We start from the raw sequence: 25385 nt of genomic DNA, 5'->3' as shown, positions 1-25385 counted from the left end.
CGTCCAGGTGCTGTCCTTCTTGGGGGCATCTTGCTCTGTCGCCCAGGCTGGAGTGCAGTGATGTGAACATGGCCCCCTGCACAGGACCACAGGCATGTACTACCATGCCCAGCTAATTTTTTTTTTTTTTTTTTTTGAGACAGAGTCTCACTCTGTTGCCCAGGTTGGAGTGCAATGGCACGATCTCAGCTCACTGCAACCTCTGTCTCCTGGGTTCAAGCAGATCCTCCTGCCTCAGCCTCACCTAAGCACTAAAAAAACAAAAACACCAAATCAACAAAGGCCTCTCATCAGATCTCAGAGACAAAGATCCAGGTGAAAAGATGCTGTCGCCATGATTTATCTATAAACAAGGCTTGGTTCTTCTGCTGACCGGGGGAGTGGATAAGAATCTGAGGGTGTGGAGCTGAATTCCCTCCTTCCCCTGGGTGGTCCTTTGAGACTCTGCAGCACACTCACACGCAGGACCGTTCCCACAGTTCGATGACAGCCATCGCCTTCCTGTAGGCCGGGAAGACCCGACCCAAGTGGCGTTCATTTCAAGGCACCCTGATTAGACACAAGAGCCCATCTTTTGGGCAGACTGGGGGCCTGCAATTTGCAAGAAGCCTGTAACTCACATTTCTACTGGCTCACAGACGATAGCATTTCAAGCTGTTAGTCCTGAAGCCAGGGTAATTGTAGCTGAGGGAAATATCATAACATTACCCAGAATATTCTTAGTGGAAGGGGCACTCAGAACACATTTAAGAGCTTAAATGGAGGCCATTTGAAAAAAGACAGATGGACAGGAATGCTTAGATTTCAAAAGTCAGGCCTTTCATTTCCCTCCGAGAAGGCTTTTTGTTTCAGCTAACAGGTTTCAAACAGTGCTGCTGGCAACGGTCACACCATAAGGATCTTATTTAAGCAAACCATCAAACAGGATGGAAATCTGTGGAGAGAATCAGAAGACCTTGGAGTTTCATATCGAGAAGAGGAGAAAGGAAAGACATACTTTCTGCCTCCACACCCTGGGCTCCTCTCTAAAGGCCTGAGATCCCCCAGAGCTGGTGGTGGGGCCTCAGGAATGCAGGTGGGGGACAAAGGGGTGACCTGGAAGGGCTGCAAGTACCAAGTCTCCCGCAGAGCCTGGCCTGGCCACGGACCTAGACGTGATCCCGTCCTTCTACCAGCTCCTGCAGAAGAGCTGCCTTACACAGTCAACTGGAGTTTTCAGGTGGAAATAATAAATATAATAATGATGTTGATTAAGCAAGACCAGTTCAAGGACCACCTCCTCCAGGAAGCATTCCCTGAACTGCATGCCGGGTGAGAATACTTCTCCCTGCCTGCTCCCTGGTCTCAGACCACTCACCATCTTCACTGGACTTCTCTCTCTAAGGGCTGGTCCACCCACTTCATCAGTGGCTTCCTGGCTGGGCAATGTGGCTCACACCTGTAATCCTAGCAATTTGGGAAGCTGAAGTGGGAGGACTGCTTGAACCTAGGAGTTCGAGGCCAGCCTGGGCAACAAAGTGAGGCCTCCATCTCTACAAAAAAAAAAAAAAAAAAAAAAAAAGAGAGAGAGAAAAAGTAAAAAAAACTAGCTGGGGCTGGGTGCAGTGGCTCATGCCTATAATCCCAACATTTTGGGAAGCCAAGGCAGGAGGATCATTTGAGGTCAGGAGTTCAAGACCAGCCTGGCCAACGTGGTGAAACGCTGTCTGCACTGAAAATACAAAAACTAGCTGGGCGTGATGGCGTACACCCGTAATCCCAGCTACTTGGGAGGCTGAGGCAGGAGAATCTGCCTGAACCCAGGAGACAGAGGTTGCAGTGAGCTGAGATCGTGCCATTGCACTCCAACCTGGGCAACAGAGTAAGACTCTGTCTCAAAAAAAAAAAAAAAAATTAGCTGGGCATGGTGATACATGCCTATGGTCCTGTGCAGGGGGCCATGTTCGCATCACTGCACTCCAGCCTGGGCGACAGAGCAAGATGCTCCCAAGGACAGCACCTGCACGCCATGCTGTGACCAGCAGTTCCAGGCACAGAATGAGCCCTTCAAGGATGAACTTGATCAGCCTCAGGGCTGTATCACCATCTATATGCTGGGACATCTGCAGCCACATCCCCAGCCTAAACCTCTCTCCTGGAACTCCACATGGTACATCCACAGCCTACCTGGTATCTCCACTTTGATCTAATGGGCCTCTCAAGCTTAAAGTGTCCCTATGCCAGCTCCTCCCCGAGTCCTCCTCACCTCAATCAACAGTGGCTCAGGTCCGAAGCCTTGTGATCACCCTTCACACCCCACCTCCTCTTCTTCCATCCCCACCCACCTGCAGAGGCCGCTGGCTCTACCTTTAAAAGTGACCTCAAATCTCACCACTTCTCACCATTTCAACTCTAGTCTGTGGTCTGAAGGAGGGCAAAATATATTCTCTACCTAATTTCCATTTAAAGATAGGAAAGGGACATGATTACAAAACTGTTGTCTAGTCTCTTATAAGTCAGTATTAAACTTTTTAAGTATATGACAATGTCTGTGCCATTCAACATTTCACGTGTTACTTCTTTTATCCCCCCAATAAATAACCCTGTGCTAACTTTTATTACCCTCAGCCTGGCCTTCAAGACCCTGCCAGACCTGCCCTGGCCATGCCTCCTCCCTCATCTCCGCCCCCACTGCCCTCCCCTCACTGCCTTCTCCACCTCTGGCCTTCTGCCAGCTCCATCCTGGTGAGCTCATCACCCAGGGCCTCAGCACCCAGCAGGCTCTTCCCCAGACTTGGACCTTTTCATCCTCCAGTTTCCACCTGTGGGAGAGCCTTCCCTGCCTGCCCGTCCTCTCCCTCCCTCCCACTGTCCTCTTTATTTTCTTCAGGAAGCATTCTGTGGAGTAAACAAATACTATTATTTCTATTTTACAGATGACAAAACTAAAAGACCAGTGACACTAAGTGATTTGTCAAAGTCCCACTGACACAGGGAGCTGTGCTGGTTTGAAGCCCACACTGGCTGACTCCTGATCTGATCATTTTTCCTGCTTTGACTTCCCAGAAGCCTTGTTGCCCCATCTCCAAAGAGAGCATTAGGGTGAAGCTTCAAGACAGCCCTGGTTCTGTGGTCTCCAAATAAACCTAAAGCAGGCTGTGTTCCTCTACCATTCTCCAAGGCAGTGACTACTGCAATTCATCATGGAAACACTGGGCCAGTTTAAGGATTCCCACTCTTAAAAAATAGAGGTATAACTCCTACATGCCCTTAAAATCCAGCTCAGACATCACCTCCTTCAGGAAGTCCTCCTGGAGTTGACCATGGCCTCTTCTGTGTTACCCTCCCACCCTGAACAGACTTTGCACTGGCTGTATGAATCACATCATACAGTTATCAGTTACCCAATGTCTCCTACGCTAGACCTGGTGATCAGACACCCAGGGCAGGGACTAATGTCAACTTAGTTATTTACAGCCTTGGGCGAGGTGACGGAAAGAGAGAGGAGAGTTGTGTATCTGACAGAGCTGCGTTCGTAGACCCCTTAACCACAGAGACCCTCCCTGCCCTCAGGATCCCCATCATATGCACACCCTGTACACTGTCCTTCGCAGGACTGAATGCAATTATAATAGAACAGTTGTTTTTGGGAACAACATCCCTCTCCCGTTAGACTGGAAGATCCATGAAGGTAGGGGGCCTTTGGTCCACTGCTCTATCTCTCATGCTTGTGGGTGGCACTCCTCAAACGTCTGCTGCATGATTGGAATAACAGATGGAAGGATGAGAAGAATGGGGAAGACAAGAGAAGAAAGGAGAGGAGGGCAGGGAACAAACGGAAGGAAAGCTGAATGGGCTGCCAGCTGCCCAAGTCCAAGGTCCCCGTGCTCTGCAGCAGGCACCTATGGCAGCCCGCGTGTGGCTGGTGTGCCTGCTGCATCCCCGGGGCATGAGCTCACCTATAGGAGTCCCCATCTCTGTTGTAGTCACACAAAAGGTAATCCTTTCCCACCACCTTGTCTCTGGCAATTTTCAGTGGCTGGTCAACAGAAGACAGGAGATCCTCACATAGACTGGGGACCTGGCAGAGAGAAAGGACAAGGTCGAAACAGAGGTTAAAACGCACACCAAACTCAGGTGGCTAACAATACTGCAGCCATATTATGGTCAGTACCTTTAACATCTGGCCCTGGGTACTGAGCCAAAATTATGGGCCTGTTCTTTTCTTTTCCACGTGTGTCTGACACCAACTGTGTCCCTCTATAAAGAAACCCATTCTTGAATTACAGTGGAGCATGATTTCCAATACAGTCTTCCTTCCAAAAACTGTGTGCAGCTTTAATTACCTGGTCACCAGGGTGGCCTAGTAAATTTAAGTGTGTATGTGCTTGGTATTGGTCTCTGGTGGGCAAAGTACAAGCTGAAGTCCCGAGAAGAAGGTAAACATTTCAAATACACAGGAATCTAAAGAACTCGGAGTAGAAAAACTCGTCCGTGCCGGGAACTCCCACAGGCTCTTATGCTGGGTGGAGTCTCCAGTACTTTCCAGGCCCCTAGCCAAGTGTTACCAGTTGGCTTGCAGAGTCAACTCTATCTGCTGCAAAGAGAGCTTCACCCCGGCTCCCACAGCACACAGCCCCAGTGGGCTCATCTCCGGCTGGCCCGCCAGGGGGCCGCCTCACCAAGAAGGATGACCCCGCGGTCGGGGGCTGGCAGGACTCAAACTCTGGGCCAATTTTGTGACTCTGACACAAGGCTCTGCAAGTATCCAGGCCACTGGCCTCCTCCTCCCAACTCAAACATCAATTTCTACCAAAATATCCCAGAAACGGATGGCAGCACTTTCAGAAATGGATTCCTTCAGGCCTGAGTCACTTCCACGCTATATTTTCAATGTGCTGACTTACTTGTTTCATGGGCCTGGGTTTATGGGGGCCCCACCATATTGTTTACCAGGAAAGCGCCTGCCAGTTGCACCAATAACCCTTCCCAATGGAAAAATTCAATCGTATGGCAAAGACACCAGCAGAGCAGCTCAGCAGATGGGCTGACAGCGACAGTGGTTCCTGTGTTCTTCCAGAAGACCCTTGCCACCATCCAAGAGACAGGCAGGGACAGGGAGTCCCACCACCACAGGGACCACCCAGCCTCCATGGGCTCGTCTGCTGCCCCTGCAGGGTGCTTTAGAACTCAGCTTGGAAAACAATGCCCAGCACAACTAAAGGACTGTAACCCTGCCTTGTAACTCATAGCAATTCTGGCCTTGGTGAGATGATCTGTTGCTTATACAGGGGACAGTACCCAAAGAGACAGACATACACCACCAACCCCTGTGTACAATGTGCTGGGCCCCCCGGGCCTGGCCTGTACCTGTGCTTGTTTTCAGAATTCTTTCTCCATGTGTATCTGCCCTTTCCTAACAAAGATAATAAAAATGGGGGCTACTTTCAAAGTTGGTTTTGGTGATAATATCATGCCCCTTACCATTTTCATGTGCCTGCCACGCACTATGGTAGGCCCTTTACATAGAGCATATTGTTGACTTGAAAGCTCACACGCATTCTACAAAGTGGGTATGCAAAGCCCCATTTTACAGATTAGAGTTGAGGCCCAGAGCCATAAAGTTACCCAAGGGCCACACAAGAAGCAAGCAGTGGAGACAGAAAACAAAACCAGGGCCAGATGAGTCCAAAGTCCCTACTCCTCCCACTCTAACTTTGGTTTAATGTCCAGCTAAGGGAAAGGACAGTGCATGCTAAAGGCACTCTCTGGTGGCAAACAGCCCTCTCCTAGCCCCAGCCCTGCTTAGCTGTGGCCACAGAGCCCTTCAACTGGAAGGAAGTCCTGGCCGAGGAAGGAAGGTCTAACAGCTTCCACCCAAGGCCATCTGGGACCTGAAAGAAGCCTTGCTGTTATGCCACAGCCAATGAAGCCACCTTGCCTAACACATCACGCCTGTCCCTAAGCATCTCTGTTTGTAATGCTGGGCTGCTGCCTTGGCTTATCTGTTGGGCCTCAACTTTTGCCTGGAACCCATTATCTCTGGTTGGAGTCCTGACACCATCAGCCCAGTTTTTCCTCAATTACAGTAGAGACTGAGCAAACAGGGTCTGAAGTTAGACTTCCTGACTCCACTGGGTACAAGCAGCCTTATGGCCTGGGTAAGTCATTTTACTTCTCTACTAAGACTTCGTTTCTGTACCTGTAAATTGGGGATAATAATACCAACCCGTCTGGGTGCCCACGCCCATGTGATTTTGAGGCCCCACGAGATAATGCATTCCGTGTTCAGGGCAGAGCCTGGCACAGGGAAATGCACGTATGTTACTGCCTGACATATTCAGGTTCCTTTCCCTTCCTTTAGACAATATCATCTGTCACCTGTTACTCTCAGATGGCAACAATAGCCTGGATCATACCTGAATTCACTGTGCTGCTTCAGGCATGGGGTACAAACGTACCTGTGAGGATCCGGTGCTTCACCCCAGTTCCGCCTGGAGCCAGCTGCTTCCCTTCTCCCGCCAGGCACACTGCTTGCAGCAAAGTCCCCCCAATGCAGGAAAGCTCACAAGAAAATGGGGTTTGGTATAAAAGAGGCTTGACTGTACTCCTATCCAAGAGATTCATCTATGAATCGAAAGCATCTGAATAATTTCTTCCTAGCACTTAACACCAGGTGGAGTATTTTTTCATTGATCAGTTATCTGTATCCCTCACTAGAATGTAAGTTTTACTGGGGCAAGGACTTCGATCTTATTCACTGCGGGATTCTCAGTGCCTGTGGCTGTGCCTGACACACAGCAAATGCTTAATATATTTGGGAGGAAGGAAAGAAAGGAGGAAAAGAGGGAGGAAGGAGGAGTTTTACAACATGGAGCCTCCCAAACTCCAATCAACTTTATTTTAAAATTAATAAATTGGCAGGTAATAGGAATCTTTAGCAAAAGCACTTGTCCAGAACTAAATTTGAATGGATGCTGATGACAAGTTTCACGTGTGGTTCCAACCCAGCACTCTCAGATACAAACCATGGTATGGTGGGAAAGCACTGAACAAAGAGAACCGGAGCTGTCATGAAAGCCCTGGCATTTTTTATTAACATATGACTTCAAGGAGCCACAGCAATGGTGGAAAGAGTGACAACTAAGAGACCTGGGTTCTAGCCTCTGCTCTGCTGTGAGCTGGCCACGGAACCTTAGGCAAAGCCCAAGACTGTTCATTTGTCAAACACAGTAGATGAGCTGCACGGAGACAGACCACCCTTGAAGATCTGTGACGGGATTTCTGAAAGCCGGTATGCCAGGTACTAACCAACCCCAGAAAAACATACATTTAAACTGGACTCAAAAACTGCCACTGCTTGTCCTACAGTGAAAAGCCTCTGGGACTTGATATGGCCAACTGACTCCACCCAAGAAGGCATGATTTTTGCCTTTTGGATCAACTCTCAAGTTGGGCCATAGTTTTGGCCATATTTCCATCAGCCCTGTTTCTTTTGATCAAAGATAATCTGCTCTGGAATAATAACATTTTCGTTGTCATGGGGAATGAGAAGTGTGAAATAATACATGGTGTGCTCACAGACTTGGACCACAGCAGCTGCCCAAAGGTGCATTAGTCACGACCTGGCACCATCACTGATCCCGTCTCATACCCAGGCCGTCCCTCCATCTCTGCCCGAAACTCCTCAAACAACCACACAGTCCCATTCACCACTCCCTGAACATGCATGTGCATTCCTCCACTTACACATCTTCCCCATTGAGGGTTGCTGGATAAAATAGAGGAAAACCAGTTCAATCTGAATTTCAGATACACAATGAATAACATTTTAGTATGAATACTTCCTAAAGGTTACATGGGTCATGTGTTTTTTTTTCTCAATGAGATGGAGTCCAGCTCTGTCACCCAGGCTGGAGTGCAGCGGTGTGATCTCGGCTCACTGCAACCTCCACTTCCCGAGTTCAAGCGATCTTCTCGCCTCAGCCTCCCCAGTAGCTGGGACTAGAGATGCATGCCACCACGCCTGGCTAATTTTTGTATTTTTAGTAGAGACGGAGTTTCGTCATGTTGGCCAGGCTGGTCTCGAACTCCTGACCTCAAGTGATCTACGCATCTCAGGCTCCCAAGGTGCTGGGATTACGAGCGTGAGCCACTGCGCCTGGCCAGGTCATGTATTTTTTTTTTTTTATTTTTATTTTTTGAGACAGAGTCTCGCTCTGTCACCCAGGCTGGAGTGCAGTGGCACGATCTCGGCTTACTGCAAGCTCTACCTCCCAGGTTCATGCCATTCTCCTGCCTCAGCCTCCCGAATAGCTGGGATTACAGGCGTGCGCCACCACGCCCAGCTAATTTTTGTATTTTTAGTAGAGACAGCGTTTCACCATGTTAGCCAGGATGGTCTCTATCTCCTGACCTCATGATCCACCCACCTCGGCCACCCAAAGTGCTAGGATTACAGGCGTGAGCCACTGCGCCTGGCCAGGTCATGTATTTTTATTTGCTAAATCTGACAGCCAATCCCCACTGCTCTCTTAAATCTTACAGATCCTTCAAGGCCTGGCCCAAACTCCAACTTCTTTATCAAGATGTCAAATTCTTCAGAATTCCTGCAGTAACACTAATATCAACTGAATCTTAAATGCTTTGGGGATGGCTGTTCTAATACTGCCGATGGCTTTCACCTTACTCCTTCCTCACCACTTAGCATTTTTCATTGTGAATTGACTCCACACCTACAGAGGCCAAGATAGGCCCTTCAGCCTCAGCGCAGCATCACGCCCGCTGCAGCACGGATCAGTCAATGCATGCTGATTCCATGTAAGTGGATATTAATCCTGTGGTCTGAGGTCATATTACAGAACCAGAATGAAGGCAGTATATCTCTGTAATCTAACCAGTCCCTACACTCATCCGAACCCCGGCCCCCGCCCCCTACTCATGTCGAGTGCTTAGAGCAGTGGAAGAAATCACATTAAGTGTCACAGACCATGGGTTTGTACAGTGATTTAAATGAAACGACAGGTCCAAACAAAGCTGAGAGTTCACTTTGGGGTGTGTGTGGCACTGGCTCTGTCGCCTCCAAAGCCAGGGAGGGCCTCTGAGGAGGAGGAGTGGTGCCGACACACGGCAGCCGCATGGTTTCTGTCTAAACCACCCATCTGAACTGCCTAACAGCCTTGGAGGGAACGTTCAGATAACACCGAAGGTGTCAGACCAATCCAGGCTGTTGGGAGGATTTAAAGATAATTCCCAGTGACTTGGAATAATAAACACTACACTGGTCAGGACAGTGCCTGCCGTCTTTCTGGTGGGAGTTCAGCGCTCCACCAGTTCCTCTGCCGCCACAGGAGTGTGCCCACCCCAGGGAGCAGGAGCCACAAGTCCTTCACCACCGATACTTTCGCCGGGCTCGGTGGTACCCAGGGGGCCACTGGGAAGACAGGTGGGGAGTGGGTAAAGTGAACTAAGGCAGGGAGAAGAAAAACCCCCAGAAGGTAGAAGGTAAGGGAGAGACTAGGATGCCATTGGCAACGGCCTCAGGTGACACCTGAATAGTAATCCGTGGAAGGACCAGGTGATCGTAATAGCCCTGTCCTGTGTGGCGGGCACTCTGCTAGCAGCTCTCCCTGCCCTTCCCTATGATCCCGAAAACGGCTCTCCATGCAGACATGCACTCCCGTCCTTGTTTTAAAGAAGGGGAAACAGAGCCTTAGAGAAATAACTTGACCAGAGCCACGCAGCTACGGGCCAATGTCTGAGGAAGGACATGCAGATACAGCACAGCTAGGTTCAAAAAGAAACGACAGACATTCTTGCTTTTGCCCAAACTGAACCCTTTTTTTTTCTTAAATCATCCAACCCAACAGCTGATCACACGAAGAGATACAAATCAGAAGTTTCCGGCCACAAGTGAGGTTCGTGTTTGTGCTGCCATATGGTTCTACTTTGCCTCTTCCTCTTCTCCATTAGTTATTAATGTTGAAAAAAATTGTTCAACCAGAAAAAGAAACTTGAGATGAACCCTTAAAAAAAGCACAAAAGCCAGACCAGCTCAGACCCACGGAGTCTAACCCACGGCGCCCTTGTCTTTAAGAAGTGAACCCTTGTACCTCGGTTTTTTAAAAAATGGCCAAATGAACACATTCCATCTTTTGATCTGCCTGTTGGCCGAGAGCCCACCACCAGCGAGATAGGAATCAAAAACAGATTCTGCGTACTCGGTTGCGCTTAGAGGAAACCGCCACGCCAGGATGCTGCAGCTGCCGACGTCCAGCAGAGGGCTCTGTGACAATTTGTTCCTTTTATTTTTCCAGAAGGCTCAAAACTTTCTTAAAAAGATAAAAAAGAGCATTTCGAGTGGCACATACACTCGTGTCAGAAACAAAATACACAGTGTGGCATTCTGTAAAAACACCAACCTCGAAACCAAACAGGTTCAAATCCTGGGTCGGTCACTTGCTGGCTGAGTGTAACCTTCCCAAGTCTCTGGAACTGGGGGTTACGACACCCATGTCAAGGAGAAATTCATACTGTTCCATAAACCCCGAATGCCCGCTCCAGGCCCGTGTCAGGTGCAAGGGCTCAGCACAGGAAGAGATAGACATGGGGCGGCCCTGCTCTGACAGCAAAGTCCAGCCACAGAGGCATCCCCAAGAGGCAAGGGTAGGCCAGGCGTGGTGGCTCACACCTGTAAACCCAGCACTTTGGGAGGCTGAGGAGGGTGGATCACTTGAGTTCAGGAGTTCGAGACCAGCCTGGCCAATGTGGCAAAACCCCATCTCTACTAAAAATATACAAAAATTAGCCAGGTGTGGTGGTGCGCGCCTATAATCCCAGCTAGTCAGGAGGCTGAGGCAGGAGAATCACTTGAATCTGGGAAGTGGAGGTTGCAATAAGCCAAGATTGTGTCACTGCACTGTAGCCTGTGCGACACAGAGAGACTCTGTCTCAAGGGGGGAAAAAAAAGAGGCAGGAAGCGAACCTGCAGGAGATGACAGAAGGGGGTTGCTGTGGGGGCGAGTCAGCAGTCTAGGAGGTGGCACAGAGATGACATGTGAATAATGACCAAGGAGCCAGCCCTCCAAGACTGTAGGGAAAAATAACAGGGGCATCCCAAGCAAAGGGAAGAACTGGCATGAGGCTCTGCTGCAGAGGCCACTGAGGCAAGTGCAAGAACAGAGAGGAGCAAAGCGCAGCTGGAGTGAGACCCAGCGAGGCAGCACGCAGCACCTCCTGGGTCACTCCAAGTGTGAGGGCAGGCCCTGGCACACTGCTTTTCTTAAGAATTAAAAAAAAAAAAAAAAAAAAAGGCCAGCTGCGGTGGCTCGCTTGAGCTCAGGAGTTCGAGACCAGCTTGGGCAACACAGCGAGACTCCATCCCTACTAAAATAATAATAAAAATAGCCAGGCATGGTGGCATGTGCCTGTAGTCCCAGCTACTCAGGAGGCTAGGGTGGGAGGATTGTTTGAGTCCGGGAAGTCGAGGCTGCAGTGAGCCGTGTTTGCACCACAGCACTCCAGCCTGGGTGACAGAGTAAGAACCTGACTCAAGAAAAAAAAGTGTTTACTTATGTATAATAGGTAATACATTCACATAGGTCAGAATTCGAAAAGGTACAAGAGCACGTGCTGGGAAAGGCCTCCTAGTGAGGGCCTGCAAGCTGGCTGCCCTCGCCTAGGGAGATGGCCTCCAGGTCAGGATCCCTTCAGTGGGGCTCCCTTCACCGGTCTGTCCACGTGGACACGTGGCCTCCACCTGCCTATGAGAGATGCAGGAACCCCCACCCCACCACCACTACTCAGTGTAGAGAAAACACAAGCCCGCTCCCCAACTCCCCAAGGGCAGCTTCGTTACAGGGACCTCAGTTTGTCATTAGGAACACTGAGCCACGGAAGCACAGCTTCATGTAGCCAAGGCTGGAGCTTCCGACCCATTTTGCCTAATGGCTCTCTGAGTGTGGCCACCTCTGCAATGAGAAGACACCTGCACAGGCGGCAGCTTCACACTGGGCCTGAAAGTCACACCCGGGTGGCCAAGCTTGTTTTGGATGGGAAGCAGCTGTGCTCCCAGAGACTCAGGCAAGTGGTACCCCTGAGTAACCAGAGGGGGGCCCCAGGGCCTCCTGCTCACCCCAGGAAGCATCAAAACATATCTCCTTAGGATAATAGCCACGTGAGCTAGGGTATGGCGCACCTATTCGGAGGCAGGATTGAGGGCACCCCCCACCTGTGGATGAGAAAACCCAGGCACGGGGAAGCTGCTGGCCCCGGCTGTCCCAGCCAACACGAAGTGGAGAGGAACGAGAATCTCAATTTGAGACTGACTCAGCTCTTCCAAAGACCAGGCCCCACTGGGTCAACAAGGCGAGCTGCCCCCATCCCCAGTCAGGCTCAGGGGACAGGGGAGGAAAAAAGAATAGAATCGGGGGAACTATGGGACTGTGAGGACCAAAGCTTTCTCCCCCAAGTGCCCAGTCACGGCAGACCCAAGGTGCCTGGGTTCGCCTGGGAAGGGCTGCAGGGCTGGGCTCTCCTGCCCCTCACCACGGCCCACAGCAGATCTGACATGTGACCTTTCCACTCTGGGCCTCGGGGACTCCTGGCGTGTGGGCAGGGGCTCAGTGCCTACCGCCCAGCAGAGCCTGGTGAGAAACGGGCCCCTCGCCTGCCAGGGCCACACACAAGAGGACACTTCCAGGTCCAGCCTCTCTCCTCTTTAAGCACTCACTTGGCGCTGAGGGCCATATTTTTTTGTTTTGTTTTGTTTTTGAGATGAAGTCTCGCTCTGTTGCCCAGGCTGGAGTGCAGTGGCGCGATCTCGGCTCACTGCAACCTCTGCCTCCCAGGTTCAAGCGATTCTCCTGCCAGCCTCACGAGTAGCTGGGATTATAAGTGTGCACCACCATGCCCAGCTAATTTTTATATTTTTAGTAGAGACGGGGTTTCACCATGTTGGCCAGCCTGGTCTCAGGTGATCCGTCCTCCTTGGCCTCTCAAAGTGCTGGGATTAACAGGCATGAGCCACCACGCCTGGCCAAGGGCCATATTCTTTAAGTGCAAGCACAGCCTGCTTTCTTCCTTAAGTTGTAAGATGCACCAGTAATTATAACATCGCTAAGTGTACACATTAAGTGTTAAGAAGCAATTTCCCAATTGTGGCAACATTAAAACGCGAGCGATGGCTGGGCACAGTGGCTCATGCCTGTAATCCCAGGACTTTGGGAGGCTGAGGTGGGTGGATCACTTGAGGTCAGGAGTTTGAGACCAACATGGCCAACATAGTGAAACCGTGTTTCTACTAAAAATACAAAAATTAGCCAGGCATGGTGGCGCAGGCCTGTAATCTCAGCTACTTGGGAGGCTGAGGCAGAATTGCTTGAACCCGGGAGGCGGAGGTTGCGGTGAGCAGAGATCGTGCCACAGCACTTCAGCCTGGGTGACAGAGCAAGACTCTGTCTCAAAATACAAAACAAAACAAAACAAACAAAAAAAGTGAGCAAGCCACACAACATAGATTTGAGATAATGGTACATACAGCACATCTGGCAGAGTAACACAGATGTTTCTGACTTAAGATTTTTTTTGACTTTGTGATAGTATTCAGTAGAAGCTGTAGTTTGAATTTTGATCTTTTCCTGGGCTAGCGATGCATGGTCTGATCCTCCCTCATGACGCAGGGAGACAGCAGCTCCCACAGCTCCCCACAAGCCCCGTGATCACAAAGGTGAGCGATGACACTCTGCAGCCACTGAGCGCCAGGTGCTTTCACCAAACTGTAGGCATGTTCTGAGCACGTTTAGGGTCAGCTAGCCTAAGCCATGATGCTTGGCAGGTTAGGGGGATTAAAAGCATTTTCTGCTTCCAGTGGATTTTTCATCATGTAACCCCATCGAGGGTGCAGCAGCATCTGTACCCGCTCATATGAGGCACACGACTCAAGGCGGGGGTTGTGGTTGGTTACCTAGGGTTTAATGCAACTGAGGCTGGCCGAGAGGGCCAACATTAGGAAGCCATTTTTGACCAACAAATGATTTCTTCTACTTAGAAATGAGTCTTCCACATGCCATCAACAACAAAGAGCTTTTTCAGGAAATGGTAAGTCCCCTCCATCTCTTTCTTTTTCTCAGACAGGTGTCCTGACCATCCAGAGATAAATAATAAACAAAAGCAGGCCTCCTGGGCTCGCTTTCAGCCATTCATACTCCAGACACCAAAGCTTTGCCCTCTGGAAGCTCACAGCCTGCAAGGGGCCACAACAGTTTCCTAAAGAAAGGGTCAGGAAGGGGCAGAACAAAGAAGACAAATGGAAAGGAGAAATGAAAATCACTACATTTGGGTCAACCACAGGCACACACAAGGCTCCTGTTGTCCACATGTAACCTTAAGCTTCCCTGAAGGGGATGAACCAGGCCCTCGGAGCCTAATTAAGTTAACCATTTCCTGGCCAGGCACACAACCCATCACCTGTGTGCAGAGAAGCCAGGGTCTCTCTAAGCTCCCGGGCTGCTTTTAATTAAGGACTCGTCCCTGAGAGATGAAGCACAATATACAAAACCACCTTCGAGTCACCAGAATGGAAGTCATCTTGGACTTAATGCTGAAAACTGCCTGCACCGGCCAGCCGGCCGGCAGCAGAAGCTGCCGCCTACAGCCAGGCGATGGCCTCCGGCTAAGGAGCACACGGAGGCTCCCCTGACTCAGCCCTGCCCCACACCCCTGCCCTCCACCCAGCGTCCTGCATGTCTATCCAGACCACCTTCCTTCCCTGTGCTCCACCTAAGTCATCCTTCAGGGTCTGATTCGGCCACGCCTGCCTCTTCCACTGCAACCTCCCACAGCCGCGACGGCAGAGGCCTTTGCCCCACCTATGCTCCTGCACCCTGTGCAGGATGCGGTCTTGAGCCTCACAGGTTTGTGACATGCATGTGTCTCCCCAGGGCAGGGATGAGCTGTCTGGACTGCTTCATGCCCGGCTTGATGCTGGCAGGACTTCTGAAGCGTTGGTGGGATGGTGTGGGATGGCGGAAAACTAGGGCCACTTGGGTCAGGTTCTGATCTTTTGAAGCCCAAGCCTGCCTTGGTGGGAAGCAAGTTCTCAGCACTCTCCAGCGCCTCCCTTAAAGGAGGGACTATTCTTCGGTGGGTGGGAGACAGACCGACCCTTGACGTGGATGGCATTTTATCCTCATGACTGCCAGCCCTGAGTTGGATGAAGGTGTGCACCCACGGGGCGTGGGCTGCCGCCTGCTGCGGGGCTGCCGCTGCCCCTTGTACTCTACACAGGCTCCTCCTAAAGCCAGACCTGCAGCCTTCCCAGCATGAAGGCAAGCACAGGGTAGCTGCTGTTCTCTTCCAGGACGGTCCTCGGTCTGGTTTTCTCAGTCCATATTTTTATTAAGGATTATTGGCTGGACGCAGTGGCTCATGCCTGTAATCCCAGCACTTTGGGAGGCCGAGGCAGGAGGATCACTTGAGGCCAGGAGTTCGAGACCAGCCTGACCAACACGGTGAAACCCCATCTCTAATAAAAATACAAAAAAAAAAAAAAAAAATTAGGCACTGTGGCGAGCACCTGTAATCCCAGCTACTCAGGAGGCTAAGGGAGGAGAATCGCTTGAACCTGGGAGGCGGAGGGTGCAGTGAGCCGAGATGGCGCCACTATACTCCAGCCTGGGTGACAGAGAGGACTCTGTCTCAACAAATTAAAAAAAAAAAAAAAAGATTATCGTATTGGCTTGTATTCTTCTGTCACCTGAAATCTTTTTGGGAAAAAACCAGGTAAAAACACACAAACATAACTCATATATAAGATGATTTTTCTCCAAAGACACTGTAATTTCACAGAGGGTCTCCGTCCTCTGGTTTAAGTGAAAACATACATAGTGAAACCAAATTCTTGTTCTCGTCAACATTTTAATGAAATATTATTCAAGGGCCTGCTGTAGGTCATAATTCCCAAGAACCTATGGACAACATTAAGTGAAGACTTACTGAACTATCAAAGTTATGATTGGAATAACAGCAAAGGTGTTTAAGTCTTACCATTTAAAAGACATGTAACACACATCCTCATTTTATCATCACAGCAACCCTGTAGAAGACAGGGGTGTTATTATCCCACATTACTGTTTACAGGTGAAAAAAAAGAGGCACAGGTACGTTAAGCAACTTGGCTACGGTCACACAGCAGGTAATTCAATGAAAGCCATGCAATCCCACCCTCAGGCCATGTGGATTCTAGAATGATACCTGGTGAGTAACCTAGCAGGCAAAATAATTCGGCTGGAAGAGTCACCAGCTGGATGGTGGCAGAGAGAAGTACTTGGCAAGACTGGGTTTTCACACAATGAGGTCAACGCGAACGGAACCTCTCCTACCAACCACCTCCTAGGGTAGAGCATCAAGACCTAATTGCAGGGAGGGAAATGGGAAATCCATCCATTTCATCATCACTGGATACTAAGGGTTAGGCCTGGCCTCAGGCTTTATAAACCACATGTGTGCCAAATGTCCACGTCTAAACCTAGAGTTTAGGGTGAAAACTATGAATGGGCTACCATGGAAGTTACAAAATAAGAATGCAGGGGGGAAGCCTGAGGGCGCACACCACGCGGATGCGGGAGGAGCCAGATGGGGCAGCATAGGAAGGGCTGTTCTTTACCACTGATCTGGGGGGCTCATGATCGCCCAGGAGGACAGACCAACGGCATCGTGGTCTGTGGGTTGGTATTCATCTGCACGTCGACACTGGTGGGGATGCCAGGGAAATCTCACATGTTCTGTTTAGCAGAAACGAGACACCCAAGGCAGAAAGTGATGATAAGGAGTCACACGGCCAGGCCACCATGGGCAATGGCAACGCAGGGGATACTTTAGAATCTGAAAGCCTGTGAAACACCCTCAAGTCCGAGAGGATCTGCTCCACGATGAGGAACTCCGTGACCTCCAGGGCCCACACATGGAGATGAGCCACAGTCATCTTGCCACACCTGCTCAGTCTCCCGATGAGCCAGGCGAGGTGCTGAGCCCTGTACTCCCCGCCCCAGGGGTCCTGATAGCCCCCTGGGAGGCGAATGACCTTTGAAGCCACAGCAGAGGCTGACCAGCTCAGAGCACGGAGCCACTGAGTCAGAGGGCGGAGGTCTGGCTTCCTCCAACAGATTCTCCAAAAATCCTCACGACCACAAGCTTCTAAACCTCAATGACCTACCATGATTCCAGTAATACTTCTGCTTCCCTTCAAGTGGGAGTGTTTGTGCCATGTTTACGTGTCTGAGTGGGGGGCGGGTGCTGAGGTAGACTCAACAAGTCGGGTGGCTTCCCCATTCTCAGCACAAAAGTCACCCAGGCTGTCTGGCCACAATGTTTCACACTGGATTCCTTCCACTGGAGGGATGTCTCATCAGGTTTTGCTGTAATTTCACTGAGTCACCCACAGAAATGACCAAGCTGGGGAGACTGGAGGGGACATCTCCAGGGGGTCACATCTGAGCTGAGTTATAGAAAGTGAGACGGGGCGTGGCAAGTTAGGGCAGGTCACAAAGCAGCCCAAGGACTAAGGTGCAGATGGAGAGCATCTGTCCGTCGAAGGCAGACAGCGTGGGATGCCGAATGCTGACGGCTGCACCATTTTTTTTTTTTTTTTTGGTCACCCAGACTGCAGTGCAATGGAGCGATCTTGAGCACCGCAACCTCCACCTCCCAGGTTCAAGCAAGTCTCCTGCCTCAGCCTCCCGAGTAGCTGGGACTACAGGCGCTCGCCACCATGCCTGGCTACTTTTTTTATTTTTTAGTAGAGATGGGGGTTTCACCATGTTGGTCAGGCTGGTCTTGAACTCCTGGCCTCAAGTGATCCGCCTGCCTTGCCCTCCCAAAGTGCTGGGATTACAGGCATGAGCCACCATGCCCAGCTAGCTGCACAACTCTTGAGTGCGCTAAAAACCATTGGACCGTACACTTTAAAAGTGTAAATGTTATGTTATGTGAATTATATCTCCAGAAAGCTGTTGTTTAAGAAAAGGTGAATCAAGAGAGGATATTTTAGGCAGAGAGAACCACATGGATCCAAGACATCACAGGCAGACATCCAGGGAACCAACAGTTTCAGAATACGAGTATGTCATGTGACCCAGAGTTAGGTTGGTAAAAAGTGACCCTGGGTGTCAGGAACCATGGGCAGTGTTGTCTTTCTCCTCACTCTCAGTTGTAGCTGTTTGACTCTTCACTCTTACTACCCGGCGCTTTCCCTACATCAAAATAAACCAAGGTAATGCAGGGACTCGCCACTGGCCTGGAAGTCAGAGCTGGTTCTGCCATGAAACGGTGCTACACGGGGCATGGGCCACGGCTCCCTGGTCTCTGCAATGGATGGTTCTCTGAGAGAGGAGCGCCTTGAGGGCTGTGAGTACGGAGGGAGGAGCTCAGGGTGTCAAGAGTGGGAGAGGAAGTCTGGGCCCACCACCTTCTACCTGGTTTATTCAAGTTCTAAGATTTTGCTTAAAAAAAGGGCTGTACCAATGTTCAAAATGTTTGAAAACCACTAGATGAGATAATCAGTAAGGTTCATTTTAGTACTGACATCCTACAAAGTTTCATAGTTCAAGACTTAAGAGTTAATCAAAAGTTTGTGTCATCCTTCCTAAAACAAACCTTTACTGAGCAAGGTACTCTGAGGCTCAAACCAACTGTGGACTGCCCAGCTCTTCGGTTCACAGCCTTAGGACACAGACGCAAGCAGCTGAGTGAGTTATTCACAAGAAGGGGAAGAAGGAAAAGGCTTGGAACCCACAATCTTCTCCCCTGAATGCCACGTTCAAATTTAAAACTCTCAGGGACTTTCTATATCTGTATACAGAATCCAAATTCCTTTCTCTTTTCTCTTCCAGGAGAGATTCCGAGCCCACCCCCTGCCTGCCTCCGAGACCTCAGCACCATCCTGCTTACTAAAGGAAGCCTAGTTTTTCCCGCTACCCATGGCACAGGTCTTCATCAATTTCAGTGTGCCCTTCATGAATCTGGCACGTGGTCACTGGCAGTTAAAGGGGGTGATGATGGAGAGGAGAAACCCCAGGCTCCAACTACAAAACCCTGCGGGACACACAGGCTCCTCTGGGCTTCCCGGCCCACATTCCTGGCCTATTTCAAACATCAGGGAAGCAGACTGAGCATACCATGCCCTCCTCAAGTATTTTTAACCTGTTTCCAAAACCAGACATGTTCTAAGGGGGGCAACCAGGAATTCCTCATCCAGGGCCAGTGCCCGCCAACCGCGAGATGTTGGCTTTCTAACAGCTCTGGGGAGGGAGTGCTGTCTGCCTTTTTGGGTGGGGAAGTGGGATCTCTCTCCAATTCACTTTTACGTCTCACATTTCTCATCAACCAGAGGGCAGGATCTAACTTAAAGGGAGAGTCTTCAGACCCTCCTCAATGGAAGCTCTCCAAACACTGTTCTCTGGCTTCCAACAACAACAGGAGTCCATAAGGTTCCCCAAATGAAGGACCTGGATAGATCTTGTAGGAAAAAAATCCTATGAGGACAAGGCCAAGGAAGGGGCCTGTATGCACTTCACTTGAATTATGCCTCCTGGCTCTAGGTGACAAGAACCATCTTTTTCACCACTGGAGAGCTCAGCCTCTCCTGAGCTGGTTCAGATTCGTCGCTAACGTACTTCTCTCACCTTGTAGCACTGCTGCACATTAAACAGGAGGGAAAAGCTCTTTTGTTCATTTTCCTTAGAATGGAACCAAAATGATACTCCAGTAACTCCATCTAAAAGCTCAAGTGGCAGCTAACAGCACGGACACCAGGGGCATCCCTTGCCAGCTTCCAATGCCATGGTGAGAGACACTCATCATGGTTTAAAAAAAGACCAGAGAGCATTTTCACAAGCAATTCGTAAGAGACTTAAATTTCCTACACATAGGCAGAATAAAAACCAAAAAGGAAAAAAAAAAAAAAAATTTCCCCCAAACAAAAGTGAGGGCTTTCGAGGAGACTTGCTGAGTGGGCAAACATTTTGGAAAGATGGAATTTTAAACACAAACACAAAAGGGCAGAGATTTGCAGCAGAAGAGCTATGCACACAGCCGGGAGGCCTTTAATTAGGGAAAGCTTTGCAAAGCCCAGGGAGCATCAGCATCGGCAAATCTCTCCTTGGTCTCCGGAATGGAAAGAATGTGGAAACCAATGGGTGATCAAGGAGTTCGAATTTCGCCTGACACTCTTGCTGGGAATGAAGCATGCAGTCCTGTCTTTTGCCACCTTTTCAGAAGCCTCAGGTGAGCCTCTTAAAAAGGTGAAAAAGGAAGGACCACCTAGCCTGGGAGAAGCCAGGGTAGATCCTCTCCTTCCTAGGGTGCTTCCTGCAGATGGCACACAGCCAAAGCTCTTCTGTGTTTTAAGGCAGAAACAGAATTCAGGGGAGGACTAAACAACCCCTTTAGAGCTATGTGCTGTATTTTTTGTTTGCATTTTTACAAGTCCAGGCATTTTTACAGGTATTTCCAATGAGACTGAAATGGCCTGCACATAGGCTGACGACCTATAATAACATAAGAAAGTGATGTTGGCCCCCTACTCCACCCAGAGGGGACATCTGCTTATTTGGCTTCCAGGTGGTGGGAGCAGTGGTTTTCCCCAAACAGCTGATACCCTTTCAATTCTTTGCTTTCTGTGTCATGAAGTTCACTGGAGTTTGGAGCACAGACTCTTTAAACCAGTAATTTAACTCTACTTTTGAGGATACCCTATGCCCCCAGCAGTTATGAGAAGAGTTGCCAAATCTTAACTTATAAGGGTGACAGGATCAGGAACAAAGGCCTGGACTCTCCACCCTTCTCCTCTGCCAAATCTACGAGTTCAGGAAAATGGCAAGCCAGGAGTTTACTTCAGGTTCCCTCAAGAGCAACAGCTGTTCCCACCAGGGCTGCAAAGGAGTCAACAGGAACTGAGAGAACACCTGAATGGTCTGATTCAGAAAGTCCCAGCTCCCTGTGAGGTCAATAAAGAACTTTGTCTCAACAGAGGCAACAAGGCCACTGCCTCCCAGGAAACGACTGATGTGGGCTTTTCTAGAGGCAGGCAGGCTCTTGGATCAACAGGTTTACAAGGGCACATTTCTCAGTTATGATCTTAAAATTGCAGGGAACTTGCTGATCTCTGTCCCTTACCCATCTAGAAAGTCTGAGTGGGAACTAACAGCTGATCCTCAGCAAAACCAGAGTGTGTGCCCATCACCTGCTTTCTGGTAAGGGACCCATGTGGCCTGAATCAAAACTCAAAGCTCACTAGACACCAATTCACATGCTCTATCTAATCGGGCAGAAACCCACCTGCTCCTGCTCAGTCCCTGCCCAGCTAGTACCTTCCCACCACCCACCAGCTGTATCTCAGGCTCTGCCCACTCTAAGCTTTCCCTGGGATTTGCCTGCCAAGGGTGGGCCATGGTGTCCTCTGTGGTGCTCCGCAGTGCCCATGTTCCTCACATCAGAAGCCTTGCATTCTGGCTGGGAGCGGTCGCTCACCTCTGTAATCCCAGCACTTTGGGAGGCCGAGGTGGGTAGATCATCTGAGGTCAGGAGTTCAAGACCAGCATGGCCAACATGGTGAAACCCCATCTCTACTAAAAATACAAAAAATTAGCCAGGCGTGGTGGCAGGCGCCTGTAATCCCAGCTACTTGGGAGGCTGAGGCAGGAGAATTGCTTGAACCAGGGAGGCAGAGGTTGCAGTGAGCCAAGATTGTGCCATCACACTCCAGCCTGGGCAACAAGAGCAAAACTCCATCGCCAAAAAAAAAAAAAAGAAGCCTTGCATTCTATCCATCCTGGGTTATCTGTCTCCCACCGTGGCTATGAGCTCTTTAAAGACACAACTATTCTCTTGTCACTCTGACCCTGGTGCTTCAGCTTAGGCAGGGCCTTGCATTCATGGGGGCTGAAGGAGGCGTGCACTCACTGAATGTCCGCTTCAGGCTTGACAGTGGGGATACAAAAGTGAACGAAAGAAAAGATCCCTGCCCTCCGAGAGCCAAAGCTCCTAGGATGGAGCAACTCCAAGAGACAGAAGAAGCAAGGGGCATGCTGGGGGGCAGGGTGAGGGAAGTGAGGCCCCAGCGGAGGTGTGAAGATGAGCAGTTAGTGGGAGCAGAGTTGGTGTGGACATGTGTCCCAGTCAAGGAAACGGCATGTCCAAAGATGCAACAAGACAGGGCACAGGCCTGGGAGTGTGCAAGACAAGGAGACAGGAGGAAGGGACAGGGCCAGATCAAGAGCTCTTCCACCTAGATGTGTTCTCCGGGCTTGATCCCGACAATGTGGAGTCATTAAGGGACATTATCTGAAGTGCATTTTGGCAAGACTACTCCGTATGCAGAGCAGGCAGAGGATGACAGGCAGGAAGGCCTGTTTACAGGCTATTATGATACTCCAGTAATGCAGGGAGGAGCAGTAGCAATGAACATTCATTGAAATGCTCTAAAATGAGGATTGGGACATACCTTCACCCAACAGGCTGGATAAGGTGGATGGCACTCTATAAAAAAGTGACCGCTTTGGGCAGGTGGAACTACATCTCCACTGGCCTCTAGCTGCACCCAGTGCCCCTCCTGCCTGCCTCCCTCCTGGACTCCAGCCGCAGTTCCTCCCTGTCACATGCCCTGCTTAACGCCTGCAGCGTCAAGACTCAAGAGGTGAAGTACAAGAGGTAACAGCAGTAGGCCAGGCACAGTGGCATCACTTGAGGTCGGAAGTTTGAGACTAGCCTGGCCAACATGGTGAAATCTCGTCTCTACTAAATATACAAAAATTAGCTGGCTGTAGTGGTACGCACCTGTAGTCCCAGCTACTCGGGAGGTTGAAGCAGGAGAATCGCTTGAATTGGGGAGGCAGAGGTTGCAGCGAGCCGAGATCGTACCACTGCACTCTAGCCTGGGAGACAGAGTGAGACTCCATCTCAAAAAAAAAAAAAAAAAAAAAAAAAAAATATATATATATATATATATATATGGCTGGGCGCGGTGGCTCATGCCTGTAATCCCAGCACTTTGGGAGGCCGAGGCAGGCAGATCACTTGAGGTCAGGAGTTTGAAACCAGCCTGGCCAAAACGGTAAAACCCCATCTCTACTAAAAATACAAAACTTAGCCAGGCACGGTGGTACAGGCCAGTAGTTCCAGCTATTCCAGACGCTGAGGCTGGAGAATCACTTGAACTCGGAGGCGGAGGCTGCAGTGAGACGAGATCACACCACTGCACTCCAGCCTGGGTGACAGAGCAAAACTCCATCTCAAAAAAAAAAAAAAAAGAGGTAATGGGAATAATGCTCGCTTGTCATTGCAAGATCTGAGCTCACCTCACAGTCCCTCTCCCACCTGGAAGAAGGCAGGACCTTTCAGAGCCTGATCAAGCAGCATTCACCCACCTATCTGGCCAAATAGGGAAACGCAGGCTGCTTTTGACAAGGGGCACGCATTCTCCTCCTTAAAAGGACAGCTCCTTAAAAGGAAAGCAATGGATTCCAGCCGCTCCTGTCAGGCATTCCAATACCTTCTTTGGATGATTTGCACCAAGCATTTTCCCCACATGACTTCCTTTAATATTCACAATTGTCCTCTTTTAGAGTGAGGCAAATCCAGAATTCTCTCCATTACACAGATGAGGAAACTGAAGCCTGGAGTCTAGGTAGCTTACTCAGGGTCACCTAGATATTCAGGGTGCATGCTCCCAGCCCCAGCTGACCCATGACTCCGTGACCTTAAAGACTGTCCATATACTGCCACCTGCCGGGACCACCAGCCCTTAAGTCCCAGGGGCTGAGGTCTCCTGAGTCACAGCCCAGCTCCACGAGGCATCCCTGTCCCTTCTCATCTCTCAGTCTCAGATCACACAGCCTAGAATGTCTAATGTGGACTCCCCTCAGAATTTGGGGATAGCGGGGTTTTTGGTTCATTATCTCATATTTATTTGGCATCGACATGTGGCCAGGCACTGTGTTAGGGTCTGGGGATAGAGGTGAGCATCACGGCATCCCGCAGGTGCTCAGAAGCCAGAGGGCCCTCCAGTGCTAAGAGTACCGTTACAGCACACAGCAGTGCTTTCAGTGTGTTAGATACAACGTGGAGATTTGGCTGCCCCTACAGGCAGTGTTTGGGACTAGGAAGGTCATCAGACAGGAAAACAATGTGGGTGAAGAAGTATTAAGCCTCTTTAAAAACACCTGATGTACATATCTCCTCTACTCCCAACTGATGTTCAACACATGGTTAGAAAGAGGCAAAAAAAAAAAAAAAAAAAAAAATTCTCCTTGTATGAAGGATAATCCTTTCAGCCTGGGGCAAATCTCCTAAAGAGTTTTGTTCTGAACTAGGAGTGTTGTTTTAGCTTCCAGTCAATAGTAATTAAGAGTCCCAATATATTCCGGAAAGAGGGAGAGGGAGATTAACGATCATTAAATCTCTTCTGCATTTGGCTCCAAATCTCTTTTCGGAGGCTGTCAGATGCTCCCTCCAAAGCGTCCATCTGACAGCACTCCTGCCGCCACCATCTGGAACATCAATTCGAGAGCTCGCCTGAAGGTTTCAATTACATAAAAGGCAATGGGCCCACTAGGACCCAAGAGTCTGGAGCTTCACAAGCGCTGCTCACACCCCCTCTCCTGCACACAAAGCCTCTAGAATTTGGTCGGCAGTCATTTGCAAAGGGACTCATTTTGGTGGGGGCATGGGGCTGGCCAGCCCCTTGGCAAGGCCTCTCTCAGGCAGGCTCTGTGCGTGCTATGACTGACAGGGTCTCTAATGAACCTTAATTGTGAGCTCAACAGGCCCAGGACGGCAGCCACAGATGTGGCAAAGGGCAACCGCAAACCGTCTGATTAGTGAATAAGAAGTGTCCGGCCCAATGAGGGCCAATGACCCAAAAAAGGAGGAGGGCGGGACTATTCCTCCCCAACGCATCCCTTCTAAAGCTCTGAAGCTCCTTTATGTAAGCAATGCAAAGCCTCTGGGTGCACTGGAACCCAACACCCCCCCACCACCACGGCACTGCTGCTTGGCAGCTGGTAGCTGGGATGTCAGGGTCTTGTGCTTGTTACCACGGATGCTTCCGTCTCCATCAGCAGTGCACCTTTAACCACAGGAGGCCAGAACAGGACACCCTTTCAACGTGGGAAGGGGGAAGCTACCCACTACGGAGACTGAGTAACTTCTTGCCGGTGCTAAGAATTGTGAAGACAGCTGCATTCAGAGTCAGCCATCCTCTGGTGACCTGCAGTGACAAGGAGAAAGCTACTCCTGGGGCAGCTTTGGGCACAAACAGCATGACGGAGAAGACAGGCTTTGCACACAGGGGTAGATCCCAACTCTGCTCCTTACTAATTAGCTGTGAGGCTTGGACCAACTCATGAAACCTC

At 50.1% G+C, this 25385-nt stretch overlaps 1 protein-coding gene across 1 annotated transcript in view; it reads right to left on the bottom strand.

The window, feature by feature from the left end:
• The window catches only part of CAPZB (capping actin protein of muscle Z-line subunit beta), a 146696-nt gene that overhangs the window by 43173 nt on the left and 78138 nt on the right, over positions 1 to 25385 (bottom strand). The window contains 1 exon segment of the mRNA NM_001134166.1: positions 3939 to 4060. Coding sequence (NP_001127638.1) covers positions 3939 to 4060 — 122 coding nt within the window.

The sequence above is a fragment of the Pongo abelii genome, chromosome 1 (assembly GCF_028885655.2).
Source record: "Pongo abelii isolate AG06213 chromosome 1, NHGRI_mPonAbe1-v2.0_pri, whole genome shotgun sequence".
Classification (NCBI taxonomy): Eukaryota; Metazoa; Chordata; class Mammalia; order Primates; family Hominidae; genus Pongo; species Pongo abelii.
The sequence above is the reverse complement of the archived record's forward strand: the minus strand, read 5'-3'. Positions and strand labels throughout refer to the sequence as shown.